General features: G+C 40.5%; 1 protein-coding gene across 2 annotated transcripts in view; it reads left to right on the forward strand.

Moving 5' to 3' along the window:
• LOC137250418 (uncharacterized) overlaps nucleotides 1-14,026 on the forward strand; it is a 78,229-nt gene that overhangs the window by 34,027 nt on the left and 30,176 nt on the right. For both annotated transcript variants that reach the window (XM_067783190.1, XM_067783179.1), the window contains exons 2-3: nucleotides 11,979-12,096; nucleotides 12,225-12,379. In XM_067783190.1, the coding sequence (XP_067639291.1) occupies nucleotides 11,979-12,096; nucleotides 12,225-12,379 (273 nt within the window). The remainder of the gene's footprint in view (nucleotides 1-11,978; nucleotides 12,097-12,224; nucleotides 12,380-14,026) is intronic.

Consider the following 14,026-nt stretch of genomic DNA (forward strand, 5'->3'; position numbering starts at 1 on the left):
GGACGATTTAAAAATCGCTCATTGCTCTGCGAAAATCGTATTCTAGGGATCAAAATAAGAAACTTTGACGAAGAAACCATACCTCTAAAACGAATTCTGATGTCCCCCAATTTGGGTCGAACTTTTGGGTAGGGTCAAATTTTGAAAAATCCCACTTTGACCCATTTAGAGTGCTCCAATCGAGTCCAAATGTATGACCGACCCCCACTAACTTTGGAGGCCCGACCCGCCGATGCCAGTGGCATACTCCCTGTAACCCCCCTGGGGGTTCACCATACAAACATTTCAAAAAATCGCCGGTTTTGCACTTTACATGAAAAAATCAGCTAAATGGCTATGTTTTTTCTTTATTTTTATTTATTTATTTATAATAATATTTATTATTTATTTATAATAATATCTATTTTTTCTCTTAAGAAATTTATTTAGTCAGAACATATGTAAATGAAAAAATTAATTTAAGTGAGTTATAGAAAAGAAACTAAAAAAAATTATTGTTTGAAGTCTTTTTTACTTTCAAGTCTGGGCAATTTCGCACGGTTCTCTAATGTCGTCGCCATAACAGCCTCTACATTTTCCGGTATAAACCGTTTGGAAACGCTAGCTAGCAATTGAACATGTCGTTCCGTTCCTTGTATGTGTGATGGAATTTTTGGATCATTAAACGGTGGATCATCTTGATTTAAATATTCTTTCAATGTATCGTACGGAATGCTTCGCGTGAATGGTGGTTCAAATACGATATTTATATCATTCAAATTGATCATTTCCGTATAACTTGTGCAATTAAAGTTTATATCTGGTTTTTATAAACTCTAAGTTCCATTGGCTCGTCAACATCGATTCGATAGCGTAGAATTTTCTTGATGGCACAGTCGCGCTTTTCTTTGCTATCATCAAACAACATTGATAACAAGATATTTTCCCAATGCGCATAATATGAATTATCTTTAATTAGTTGATTGACAATTTTGCGTAAACGAGGTTCTAGAAATCGTGACCAACCAATGAACTTGATAAATAATGCACTGCCATACACGACAGAGCTGTAATACTTGATATTGAAGTACATTGGCACATAACATTTAATTATAAATTCAACCAGAATTCTTAAATTTGCATCTGGATTTCCCGTTGTCACATATAATCGCAATAATCTAGCGGCCTTGGTGAGCCACCGAGAATGTACAATTTTCCCTGGTTTGATGTTAGCCAGATCCACCGGAACCACGCCTCTAGAAATTGCATGGGTCATGTCGTATAAGTACTTGAATCGGTGGAAAATTCAATTTTTTCTGGAGGAGGGGGCATATTTTGCAACTCAATTTTCTGGAAGCTGTCCATCACCTGAAAATATATAATAATAAAATAATTAAAAATGGTTGACAATTATAATAAATGAGTGATAGCAATAATTTACCGGAAGAGTTTCACAAGTTTCGATTTGACGGCTCAGTTTTCCGGTTGCCGATCTCGGTCTAGTACTAGTTGATTAATCCAAAGCTTCAAACAAATGGCGAAACGGAATTTCGTTGAAGTGTAGAAGGGAAACGAACCAATGCAATGGTCTTTTTAATAGCAGTTCGAATCGTCGTATAATTCCACCGTGTGGGTCAGTGTTTGTTGGCTCACCGTAAGTGCATATTCCAATTAATACATCCAGTGATATATTTTATCGTTGAAAAAATCATTTAATTTGGTTGTTTTGTATTCAGCGGTTTCATGTTCCAGTCTTACGTAACCAATCAATTCAGAATTGGGTTCTCTCAAAATAACAAGATGAGGATCTTTTACCATCCTAGTATGATACTTCTCATCAATTTTATCTATCATTAAAGTATCATCTTTTCTGCCATCGAATGAAAACGCTAACAAATTGGTATCATCTAACCGTTTGCGAAGCACTTCTTGTCTGCATTTCTCTTTTTCTCTGCGAACTTTCGATTTATCCATGATGAGAGGTTTCCCATGCTTATCTTTAATTTTAAAATCTTGCAAAAGAGCGGTTCCCAATGCTGATGCTACTCTGTCAGGCATACCAAATCTGTCACATACCAAGGCAAAGTTAAAACAATCGTATCTCTCTGTGTATTGTGAACTTGTGCTTCTATCCATATCTTCTTGAACCGGTGGCGGTGCGTATGTTGAATCATCGGGATCTTGGTATGTTGGCATTGATGACATAGACGTTGCTCCTTGCTCTTCAGTTTCCATCATAAATGCATCCATTGTTAGTCTTCTCTGATTATGTTGGTCGTGCATGAACTCTTTGGGGTGTTCGGGAACCCAGCCGCATACACATGGAGCTGCCTTCAAATCGCATTTACATGTTCCAATGTAAAAAATTGTTTCCAGAGATTTTACATACTCTGTAAATTGTTGGGTGTTGTTTCTTCTCTTGATTTGCTCTTGATAATTGTCAAGCAGTTTATTCAATTTAATGAATACACTTTTTTTCAGCATTATTTCCATACCAAGTTTTTCCCAAATTCCAATCAACTTATCTTGTACTTGAATAGTGAATGATTTATGGGAGAACTTTTTTTGTTCTGTTTTAGCATGTTCTCAAGATATCCAGATGGGTTGGTAAATTAAGATCAGTTAAATCAGTAGACACACCAAAAACAGTAACATCATGCTTGGGTATATGACTCATTGGTTTTTCGATAGTTGTTGATGTAGTTGCTTCATCTTGCGATGTAGAGGATGGTGGATTCATTGTAAACTTTTTGATTTGGAATGGTCACTTCACTTATTATTTTTTTTGAAATATTTTTTAATCTGAAATTAGCACTTCACACTTTGAGTTCTTCACAACGACTTAATGCATTCGCAAAAACTGTTGCGTTATATATGGTCGACGAGACGAGGTAATAAGAATGAAATGGTAATTTCAATTCTACCTGCTGTATCTTGTGGTGGCTTAAAAAAACAACACAAGCAATTTTACGATCTGCAATTGTGTCACAGTGATACCTTCATTTTTTAAAACGGTTGAATAAAAAACCCACACAACTATGTTTACGCCATGCAAATGCATCATAGTGATGCCTTGGTTTTAAAAAGGTTGTAAAAACGCTAATTTCTAATAATTTCTTTTAATTTCTTTTCTATTACTAAGTTAAATTTATTTTTTCATTTACATATGTTCTGACTAAATAAATTTCTAAAGAGAAAAATAAACTCCAAAAAGAAAAAACATAGGCATTTCAAAGTGGGATTTTTTCAAAATTTGCCCCTACCCAAAAGTTCTAACCAAATTGGGGGACACCAGAATTGGTTTTAGAGGTATGGTTCCTTCGGAAAAGTTTCTTATTTTGATCCCTAGAATATGATTTTCACGAGCAATGGGCGATTATTTTGCCTCCCCACAAATTTATCCGGCCTAATGTTTATGCTAGTTATACCTCGACCATCTGCGAGTTGCATTCGCAGTTGGGAGATAACGATCGACTTGTTGTTGTTGGTGCCTTTAACTTGCCAACAGTTAGTTGGGTTAATTAATATAAGTGATTGAAACTTTTAAACTCCCACTGCTCAACATGAGTTTCTCAATTGCTTGTTAGACTCATCTCTTTTACAGATTAACAATATTCCAAATAGTGGAAATAAAATGCTGGATTTAGTATTTGTGGATGGCTCGGTGCCCTTACACAAATCCCACCTTTATCCCTTCCAGAAGACCCTCTTCACCCTACGCTAGAGATATCACTTGATATCAACCTACCCGTAGGATTCAAGTACAGTCTCGTCCGATATAGATGCTTCTACAAAGCGAATTTCATTTTGCTCAATGTTCTGTTGGCTTCCCATGATTGGTCGGATCTCTATGCTTGCACTGATGTCGATTCGGCAATCTCTATATTTTACAGTACGCTTGATAGCTTCTTTGATACCTGCATTCCTACTCGATATACCCTATGTTCGAATAAGCCCCCTTGGTTTTCAAGGCAACTTATCAGACTTAATAACATTAAATCTAGGCTTTATAAGAGATTCAAGAAATCTGGAGCATCTGCAGACTTCTCTAGATATCTAATAACTTGTTCTAAATTTCAACGTCTTAATCAACTTTGTTATAAAAATTACTTGAGTTGTTGTAAAGCCATTTTTTTAAAAATCTAAAAAAGTTTTACAGTGTCGTAATTTCAAAGCGTTTGGGTATCCTTCCTCATTAACCTTTGGATGTAAAAAAGCTTGCACTGATGACGACATTGCTGAACTATTTTCTGAGTTCTTTAAGTCCACGTATTCATCCAGTGGTTTTCATTCCGGTCAATACCCCTATCGCTTAGATAGCTCGAATTCCATTAGGAATCCTGCTATTGATGGTAATATTGTTCTTCAGAGTCTTCAATCTTTGAAGCCCACCTTTTCTCCGGGACCGGACGGTGTTCCTAGTTGCGTGCTTAGGTACTGCGCCGAAAACATGTATGAGCCTATTTTAAAATTATTTGAGCTATATCTGGGATCTGTGTCATTTCCGCCACTTTGGACACAGTCTTTTATTATACCCCTGCATAAAAAAGGTAGTAGGTCAAAAGTTGAAAACTACAGGGGTATTGCTAAACTTTCAGCCTTTCCTAAAGTCTTTGAACAGATTGTTACCAGTCAACTCCAATATCAATGTTCTAGTCTTTTATCTCCATGCCAACAGGGTTTCGTTCCTCAAAGGTCAACCACTGCAAATTTGCTTGTATTCACCTCTATAGTTATGGAAGAATTTTTAGCGAACAAGCAAACCGATGTCATCTACATGGACTTCAGCAAAGCATTTGATACCTTCAACCATGAGTTACTTATTCATAAGCTTGATTTACTGGGCTTTCCGTTTCACCTATTAATGTTGCTGAAAAGCTATATTTCTAACCGGACCCAAAAGTCCTGTTCAGGTGCAATCTGTCGGAATCGTTCGCAGTTTCCTCCGGTGTACCCCAGGTAAGTCATCTAGGCCCCTTGCTCTTTACCCTTTTCATTAATGGCTTGCCACAGACAATATTATATTCCCATACAATAATGTATGCGGATGATGTAAAACTTTGCTACACTTACTGTCCTACCGATTTGAGTTCCTTGGATCTTCTTCAGGCCGACTTGGACTCGTTACAATGTTGGTCCAATATTGGTGTTGGAAGCCAGCATTCAAACCTTATGTAATAGATGGTACGCCTTTGGGTGTATATCTATTGCAAATGATCTAGGTGTCCTTTTTGATCCGAAATTGAATTTTAACATGCATATTTCATCTATTGCCAACAAAGCGTTGGCTTTACTTGGATTTGCTAAAAGATGGGCTAAAAAGTGCGATGATCCGTACCTCACTAAGGTTTTTTACACATCGCTGGTTCGTCCAATACTCGAGTATTGATCATGCGTTTGGTCCCCTGTTTCTCAAAAGCATACACAGCGTCTTGAGTCAGGTCAAGAGCAATTTTGATATTCGCATTGCGCGGCGTAATTGGGACTCAAATCTTCACCTTCCTCCATACCGAAGTAGACTTCTTCTTATTAACTTACCCACTCTGGAAAATCGGAGAATATTACTGGGGGTATTGTTCATCCATAAGCTCATTATTGGAAAAATTGATTCTGAGGACCTTCTCAGCGGTTCCCCCTAGAGTATCCAGACACTACGTTCCTTTTTATTTACCCCTTTGTCGACGAAACTTTGCTAAAAATAATCCTCTTCTTATCTGGTGCGCGCACTACAATAGCTGTATCAGTCTTGAATGTACTCTTGCCACTATACGTAATGCAATACTTACCTATCTAATTTAAGGGATACAAGCTAATTTAATTTAATTTGCCGGCACTTATTTCTTCCGTAAAAAAGAGGCACTATCGCGTTTAAGGATGGAGGAACATTTATCAACATGTATCATTAAGAAGGAACAAGACAGTACTGTGTTGATTGGAATCTGGTGCATTCCAACAACGTTAAAAACATACTTTTTCATGAGTCACTGACCGGAACCGTATGCATTCCGGCAGTATAATCTTATGGGAAATGTTGAATTCTCGATATATCTTAAATTTTTAACTTTTGAGTTGTATATTTATATATCTTTTATATTATGCAGTCGACCATAGTTTGTCGTCGACTTTAAATAATAAATAAATAAATACATAAAAAAATAAATAAATAAAAAATGTCAAAATATCTCAACTTATCCGCCATCATCACCATTCATCATGAATGGGCACTTAATCGCGATCTTGGCAGTTTCGTAACAAATCATGCCAGCTTTCCCTGTTTCGCGGTAACTGTCGGCGATTGGGGCACCATGAGAGGTCAAGTCTTCCTCCACCTTCGCAACTCTGTGGAGGTCTCTCCCTTCCACTGCTTCGAAACTGCTGTTTCGACTGAAGTACTTTCTTGGCAGCCTCATCATGCACTTGTCGGAAATAATTATCCTCCATTTGATTTCATGGTTCGGGATGTACACACCTTGAAGAAAACTTGGGGTACACTACTATACCCAAGCCCATTTTGGCAACATGGTCAACGAATCATCAACACTTCCGCAAGTAACATATAAGTATAAAATTAATTAATTAAAATAACTTTTGAAAATTAACACACTACTTATAAATTTCTGAAATCGAACTGTAATTTTCTGAACTTGAAATGTAATTTTCTGAACTTGTATTGTAATTTTCTGAACTTGAATTTTAATTTTCTGAACTTGAAATGCAATTTCTGAACTTGAATTGTAATTTCTGAAATTGAATTGCGATTTTCTGAATTTAAATTGTAATTTTCTGAACATGAATTGTAAATTTCTGAATCTAAATTGAAAATTCTGAACTTTAATTGTAATTTTCTGAACTTGAATTGTAAATCTCTGAACTTAAACTGGAAAAGGTGTAGAATACTTTTAATGCCACAAGTCGAACAAAAATTCACCAATCATTTCGAAATTTGGTAGTGCCATAGATTCCATGACGGTAACTGTTTTCTACGAAAATGGACGAAATCGGTTGAAGGCACGTCCAGTTTTTATACATAGTCGGCCGTCTTTCCTTCCGCTCGGTCGTTAACACGATAACTTGACCAAAATTCGATATATCTTTACTAAACCTAGTCCGCGTACTTATCTGAACTAACTTTATCTTCGTATAAAAATGGACGGAATATGACTACGACCTCGCCGACTTTTTCGATATCGAAAATTACGAAAAATTGAAATTGTATTGGTTTATTGACGCAAAATATAACTTCAGAAAAAACTTTGTAAAATGGGTGTGACACCTACAATATTAAGTAGAAGAAAATAAAAAAGTTCTGCAGGGCGAAATCAAAAGCCCTTGGAATCAGGGCAGGAATACTGTTCGTGGTATTATATATATAAATAAATTAGCGGTACCCGACAGATAATGTTCTGGGTTACCCTGGTCCACATTTTGGCCGATATCCCGAAAACGCCTTCACATATACAACTAAGGGCCACTCACTTTTAAAACACTCATTAACACCTTTCATTTGATACCCATGTCGTACAAGTACCTTCTAGAGTCACCCATGCGCTTCCCAAGGCAGTCGGTTCTATGTACCGGAGCGACTCGGGATTTTTCCCGACCAAGGACTGTCATTTCAGTGTGACCCCATTTAATTTGTTTCGTCCCTCCCACAAATTGTCATCCTCCCAGCAGCTCCTTGCAGCAGGACTGCTACATATTCTCTTACTCCGGGAAGGTATCGAACCCAATCCGGGTCCGTCTCCTGACCCCGGTCCTGAGAAATGGTTTTGCTGCATTTGCCAGAAAAGAATCTTTTTAGGACGGTCATACTCTGTTCAGTGTGTCTCGTGCAAGGGATGGTTGCATCGGACAGGTTGTTCTGGGCTTGATCCCAAAACCCGACGTCCACGTAACTTTTATAAATCTTTTGTGGCTCCTTGCTGCTCACGCCCAAGGGCGTCCCGTAGTCTACGCCTAAGCGTATCCCCACTACCTTCCAGCAGCTTCGCTGCTCAGCAAGCCACAACAAGTACCCGCTGCTGCTCACGCCCCACGGCGCCAACAACCCAAACAGCTGATACCACTCATAACTACTACCTTCGTAGTAGAGCTGGTAGCAATGCTGAGCATCAGCCCCTGCCCCCGTCTTCTTCTCCCCCCCTCTTTTCTGGCAGCAATCGTGCAGGTCAGGGAAACAGACTCTTAGTCCCTGCCTCCGTTTGCATCGTCTGCCAGCACAGAATATATAGGTTTGCGATATCCGCTCAATGCAGCTCCTGCCTTGGGTGGTGCCACTTTCCTAGATGTTCTGGTCTCCGCGACGGCAACCCCTCGACGGGTTTCATCGCGCCATGTTGCCAGGTCGCAAACCCAAATCATCCGGGTACCCCAATGCTTGCCCAAGGGCGCCCAGTCCCAAGGCCACAACAGCAATTGCGTCCTGGCCTTCCACAACCTAGGCGTAGTCACCCCTCACTTACCCCTAGAGTGGCGGCGTCACCCCTCATGCACTTCAGAATTCTGCAGTTCAACTGTAATGGACTAACTGGGAAGATTACGGAGTTAGTCGATTTCATGAAGCGGCACAACATCCGCATTGCTGCGATTCAAGAGACTAAACTCACAGCAAGATCTGCATTGCAGACCTGCTCTGGTTATAATTTCCACAGGAAAGACCGCGAGAGCGGAAATGGAGGCGGCCTCGCGTTTATTATACACCACTCTGTGCAATATCATATATTTGATCCTGGCATCGACCGCAGTGACAATGTCTTAGAACGTCAAGGCCTATCTGTCCGGTCAGGCGATGCAAATCTAGAAATCATCAACATCTACATCCCTCCTGTCACCTGTTGCCCCAGTGGATACCGCTCTAATATCGAGGCCTTACTCACTGGCAACAATCGCATTATCTTAGGCGATTTCAATGCCCATCACGACCTATGGCATTCAAACTTGCGGGCGGACAGTAGGGGTGAGATTTTGGCGGATCAAATAGACGAAACGACGTTCTGCACAGTAAACGGAGACGCCCCCACACGTATGGTAGGTAGCTGTCATAGCTCGCCAGATATCTCAATCGTGAGCGCAGAACTCGTAAACTGCGTCAACTGGCAGCCGATGGTAACATTGGCATCCGACCACCTGCCCATACTTATTTCGTTCGAGCGTACCGCCGACTTCATCGTCACCGAAAAACGCACTTTCATAAACTTCAAAAAGGAAAGTGGGAAGAATATAAATCTGCAACAGACAGCAGCTTTGCTGCCCTCCCTATCCCGACTGATGCCCGCCAAGGGGAGCGTGCCTTCCGCAAGGTCATTGAATCCGCCTCGGCACATTTCATTCCCGCCGGGAGAATTCCGGAAATCCGGCCCCACTTCCCGGCGGAGGACGCGAGCTTAGCGAGGGAACGCGACCTTATAAGACAGCTTGATCCAGGCGACCCCCAAATAAGGGATATAAACCAACGCATCAGATTGCTTGTGGACGAACACAAGCGGGCGAAATGGGAAGAGCACCTAAGAGGTTGTAACCTCTCTACCGGTGTAGGTAAACTTTGGTCCACCGTAAAGTCCCTATCGAATCCGACTAAGCACAAAGACAAAGTTTCCATCGCCTTTGGCGATAAGGTACTGTCGGATGCGAAAAAATGCGCGAGCGCTTTCTGCCGACAATATATAATGCATCCTACGGTCGACAAAGATAGACGGAGAGCCAATAGACACGCACATAAACACAAACTCAGCGCGTCACCAATTACCATCACCGCTAGAGAGGTTGAGGACGCCATTGGTTGCGCTAAACCATCCAAAGCAGTGGGCCCAGACGGCATAGCCATGCCGATGCTTAAAAACCTAGGGAAAGAGGGTTTCAAATATTTAGCGCATGTCTTCAACCTGTCTCTTTCCACCTTTGTCATACCCGAGAAGTGGAAAATGGCCAAGGTGGTCCCGCTACTAAAGCCTGGGAAACCAGCTAACGTAGGTGAGTCATATCGTCCGATATCTCTCCTATCGCCAGTGGCAAAGACGCTTGAAGCCATTTTGCTCCCTTATTTCCAAGCACATTTGCAGCTAGCCCCTCATCAGCATGGCTTCAGAAAACTCCATAGCACTACCTCCGCGCTAAATGTCATTAGCACCCAGATAAATTGCGGTTTGAATCAATATCCCCACCATAGAACAGTACTCGTAGCGTTAGACCTGTCAAAGCTTTTGATACGGTCAACCATGGCTCGTTACTGCAAGACCTGGAAGGGTCTACCCTTCCCCCATGTCTTAAAAGGTGGACCGCAAATTATCTGGGTGGTCGGCAGGCATCGGTGCAATTCAGAAACGAAACATCAAAACAAAGGAGAATTAAACAAGGGGTGCCACAGGGTGGTGTCCTATCCCCGCTTTTGTTTAATTTCTACATATCTAAGCTACCTTCACCACCGGAAGGAGTCACAATCGTTTCCTACGCCGATGACTGCACAATAATGGCCACAGGCCCAGGCCCTAAGATCGATGAGCTATGCAATAAAATAAACGGCTATCTCCCTGATCTCTCCAGTTTTTTCGCCTCGCGAAACCTGGCATTGTCACCGACTAAATCTTCCGCGACCTTATTTACAACATGGACGCCCCAAATGTCGACCATATTGAACATCCACTTCGATGGCACTACGCTACCGACTGTCCTACACCCCAAAATCTTGGGTGTGACGTTTGATCAGGATCTACATTTTGGTGCGCACGCAACCGCAATTGTTCCAAGAATTCAGAGCCGTAATAAAATCCTCAAATCCCTTGCTGGCAGTACCTGGGGAAAAGATAAAGAAACGCTCTTGACCACATACAAAGCAATTAGCCAGCCGATTACGTGCTACGCGTCACCCATATGGTCGCCAAGCCTAAAAACCACCCACTGGAAGAAACTACAGGCCTGCCAAAATACTGCTCTCAGAATCGCCACGGGCTGTCTTCTTATGTCCCCAGAACACCATCTACATAATGAGGCGAGAATACTCCCCATCAGGGAGAGAAATGAGATGCTGACCAAACAGTTTCTGTTGAATACCCAGAAACCTGGGCATCCCAACAGACATCTGATTGACGAACCAGCACCGCCTAGGGGCCTAAGGAGTCATCTCCGTAAGCATTTTGAGGAAATACGGCACCTGAGAACCCAGCCGTATGAAGCGGAAAAACACAAGCAGGTCCTTGGTGAACTCCATAGACAGGCGTCGGACCTTTATGTCGGGAATTGCCCGGTGAACCCAGTACTTGAAGAAAAATATCCAGAACTCGCAGAAGAGGAACGCATACTCCCCAGGGAAACGCGTGTCACTCTTGCTCAACTTCGTTCTGGATACTGTAACAGGTTAAACTCTTACCTATCCAGAATCAACCCTGACATACAAAATGTATGCCCTGCTTGCAATGTGTCCCCACATGACACCAACCATCTCTTTAATTGTAATGTGGAACCAACGCCTCTAACACCCCTTTCCTTATGGTCCACACCTGTTGAAACGGACCCCTGTTGGACTCCCGTTAGAGGATATTGATGACAATTTGTGATCGGTCGCGGCTATTAGGTGGGGCGAGCATTGCTACAACAACAACAACAGAGTCACCCATGGGCCACCTTTATGGCGATATCTCGAAAAGGCGTCCAACTATAGAACTAAGGCTCACTCCCTTTTAAAATACTCATTAACACCTTTCATTTGATACCCATGTCGTACAAACACATTCTAGAGTCACCCCTGGTCCACCTTAATGGCGATATCCCGAAATGGCGTCCACCTATAGAACTATAGTCCACTCCCTTTTAAAATACTCTTTAATACCTTCCATTTGATACCCATGTCATACAAACACATTCCAGGGTTACTCTAGGTTCATTCTCCTACATGGTGATGTTACTTTTTTTTGTCTCCAAAGCTCTCAGCTGAGTATATAATGTTCGGTTACACCCGAACTTAGCCTTCCTTACTTGTTTTGTAATTAATAACATTTTTTTTTCAGTTCCCCTTTGTCAATTGTAATTTTTTTGACATCATCATGTTTGGTGGCCGGACAAGGTCGAAAGTCAGGTTCATGTCGAACAGATATACAATATTTGCAAAGCGTGGATAGAGGAGCGGTGAGTGTGAAGTTCTGTATACTTAAATAAATTAAGTGTCAGCTCGATGTATATAGCTAGGCCAATTTTATAGTACTATGCATAGACTTAAGAACCATTTTAAAAGCTTATGGTTTTATTATTTACAGTTCGAAGGTAGCTGGTTTATGCAATTTGGAATGACCCTCGACGAACCTAATACTTTTTTTCGCTGCCGAAGAATGGATTTCAAGTTTTTATTTGGCGATCAAAGTGTACCGACGTATAAAGCAAGAGAATTCAAAATAAGTCATGAATATTTACAGTAAGTATTTTTATACTCAATTGAGCAGAGCTCACAGAGTATATTAACTTTGATTGGATAACGGTTGGTTGTACAGGTATAAAGGAATCGAGATAGATATAGACTTCCATATATCAAAATCATCAGTATCGAAAAAAAATTTGATTGAGCCATGTCCGTCCGTCCGTCTGTCCGTTAACACGATAACTTGAGTAAATTTTGAGATATCTTGATGAAATTTGGTATGTAGGTTCCTGGATGCTCATCTCAGATCGATATTTAAAATGAACGATATCGGACTATAACCACGCCCACTTTCTCGATATCGAAAATTTCGAAAAACCGAAAAAAATGCGATAATTCATTGTCAAAGACGGATAAAGCGATGAAACTTGGTAGGTGGGTTTACCTTATGACTCAGAATAGAAAAGTAGTAAGTTTTTGGACAATGGGCGTGGCACCGCCCACTTTTAAAAGAAGGTAATTTAAAAGTTTTGCAAGCTGTAATTTGGCAGTCGTTGAAGATATCATGATGAAATTTGGCAGGAACGTGTCTACTATTACTATATATGTGCCAAATAAAAATGAGTATAATCGGATGAAGAACACGCCCACTTTTTAAAAAAATTTTTTTAAAAGTCAAATTTTAACAACAAATTTAATATCTTTACTGTATATAAGTAAATCATGTCAATATTCAGCTCCAGTAATGATATGGTGCAACAAAATACAAAAATAAAAGAAAATTTCAAAATGGGCGTGGCTCGGCCCATTTTCATTTAGTTTGTCCAGAATACTTTTAATGCCATAAGTCGAACAAAAATTTACCAATCCTTCTGAAATTTGGTAGGGGAATAGATACTATGACGGCAACTGTTTTTTGTGAAAATGGGCGAACTCGGTTCACGCCACGCCCATTTTTTAAACACAGTCCACCGTCTGTCCTTCCGCTCGGGCGTTAACACGATAACTTGAGCAAAAACCGATATATCTTTACTAAACTTAGTCCACGTACTTATCTGAACTCACTTTATCTTGGTATAAAAAATGGCAGAAATCCGACTATAACCACGCCCAGGTTTTCGATATCGAAAATTACGAAAAAAGAAAAAAAATGCCATAATTCTATACCAAATACGAAAAAAGGGATGAAACATGGTAATTGTATTGGTCTATTGACGCAAAATATAACTTTAGAAAAAACTTTGTAAAATGGGTGTGACACCTACCATATTAAGTAGAAGAAAATGAAAAAGTTCTGCAGAGCGAAATCAACAGCCCTTGGAATCTTGGCAGGAATACTGTTCGTGGTATTGCATATATAAATAAATTAGCAGTACCCGACAGATGATTTTTTGGATCACCCTGGTTCACATTATGGTCGATATCGCGAAAACACCTTCACATATACATCTAAGGGCCACTCGCTTTTAAAATCCTCATTAATACCTTTAATTTGATACCCATATCGCACAAACACATTATAGTCACCCCTGGCCCACCTTTATTGCGATATCTCGAAAAGGCGTCCACCGATAGAACTAAGGATCACTCCCTTTTAAAATACTCATTACCACCTTTCATTTGATACCCATATCGTACAAACACATTCTAGAGTCACCACTGGCCCACCTTAATAGCGATATCTGGAAACGGCGTCCACCAATG

Source organism: Eurosta solidaginis, chromosome 1 (genome assembly GCF_040869045.1).
Source record: "Eurosta solidaginis isolate ZX-2024a chromosome 1, ASM4086904v1, whole genome shotgun sequence".
Taxonomy (NCBI): Eukaryota; Metazoa; Arthropoda; class Insecta; order Diptera; family Tephritidae; genus Eurosta; species Eurosta solidaginis.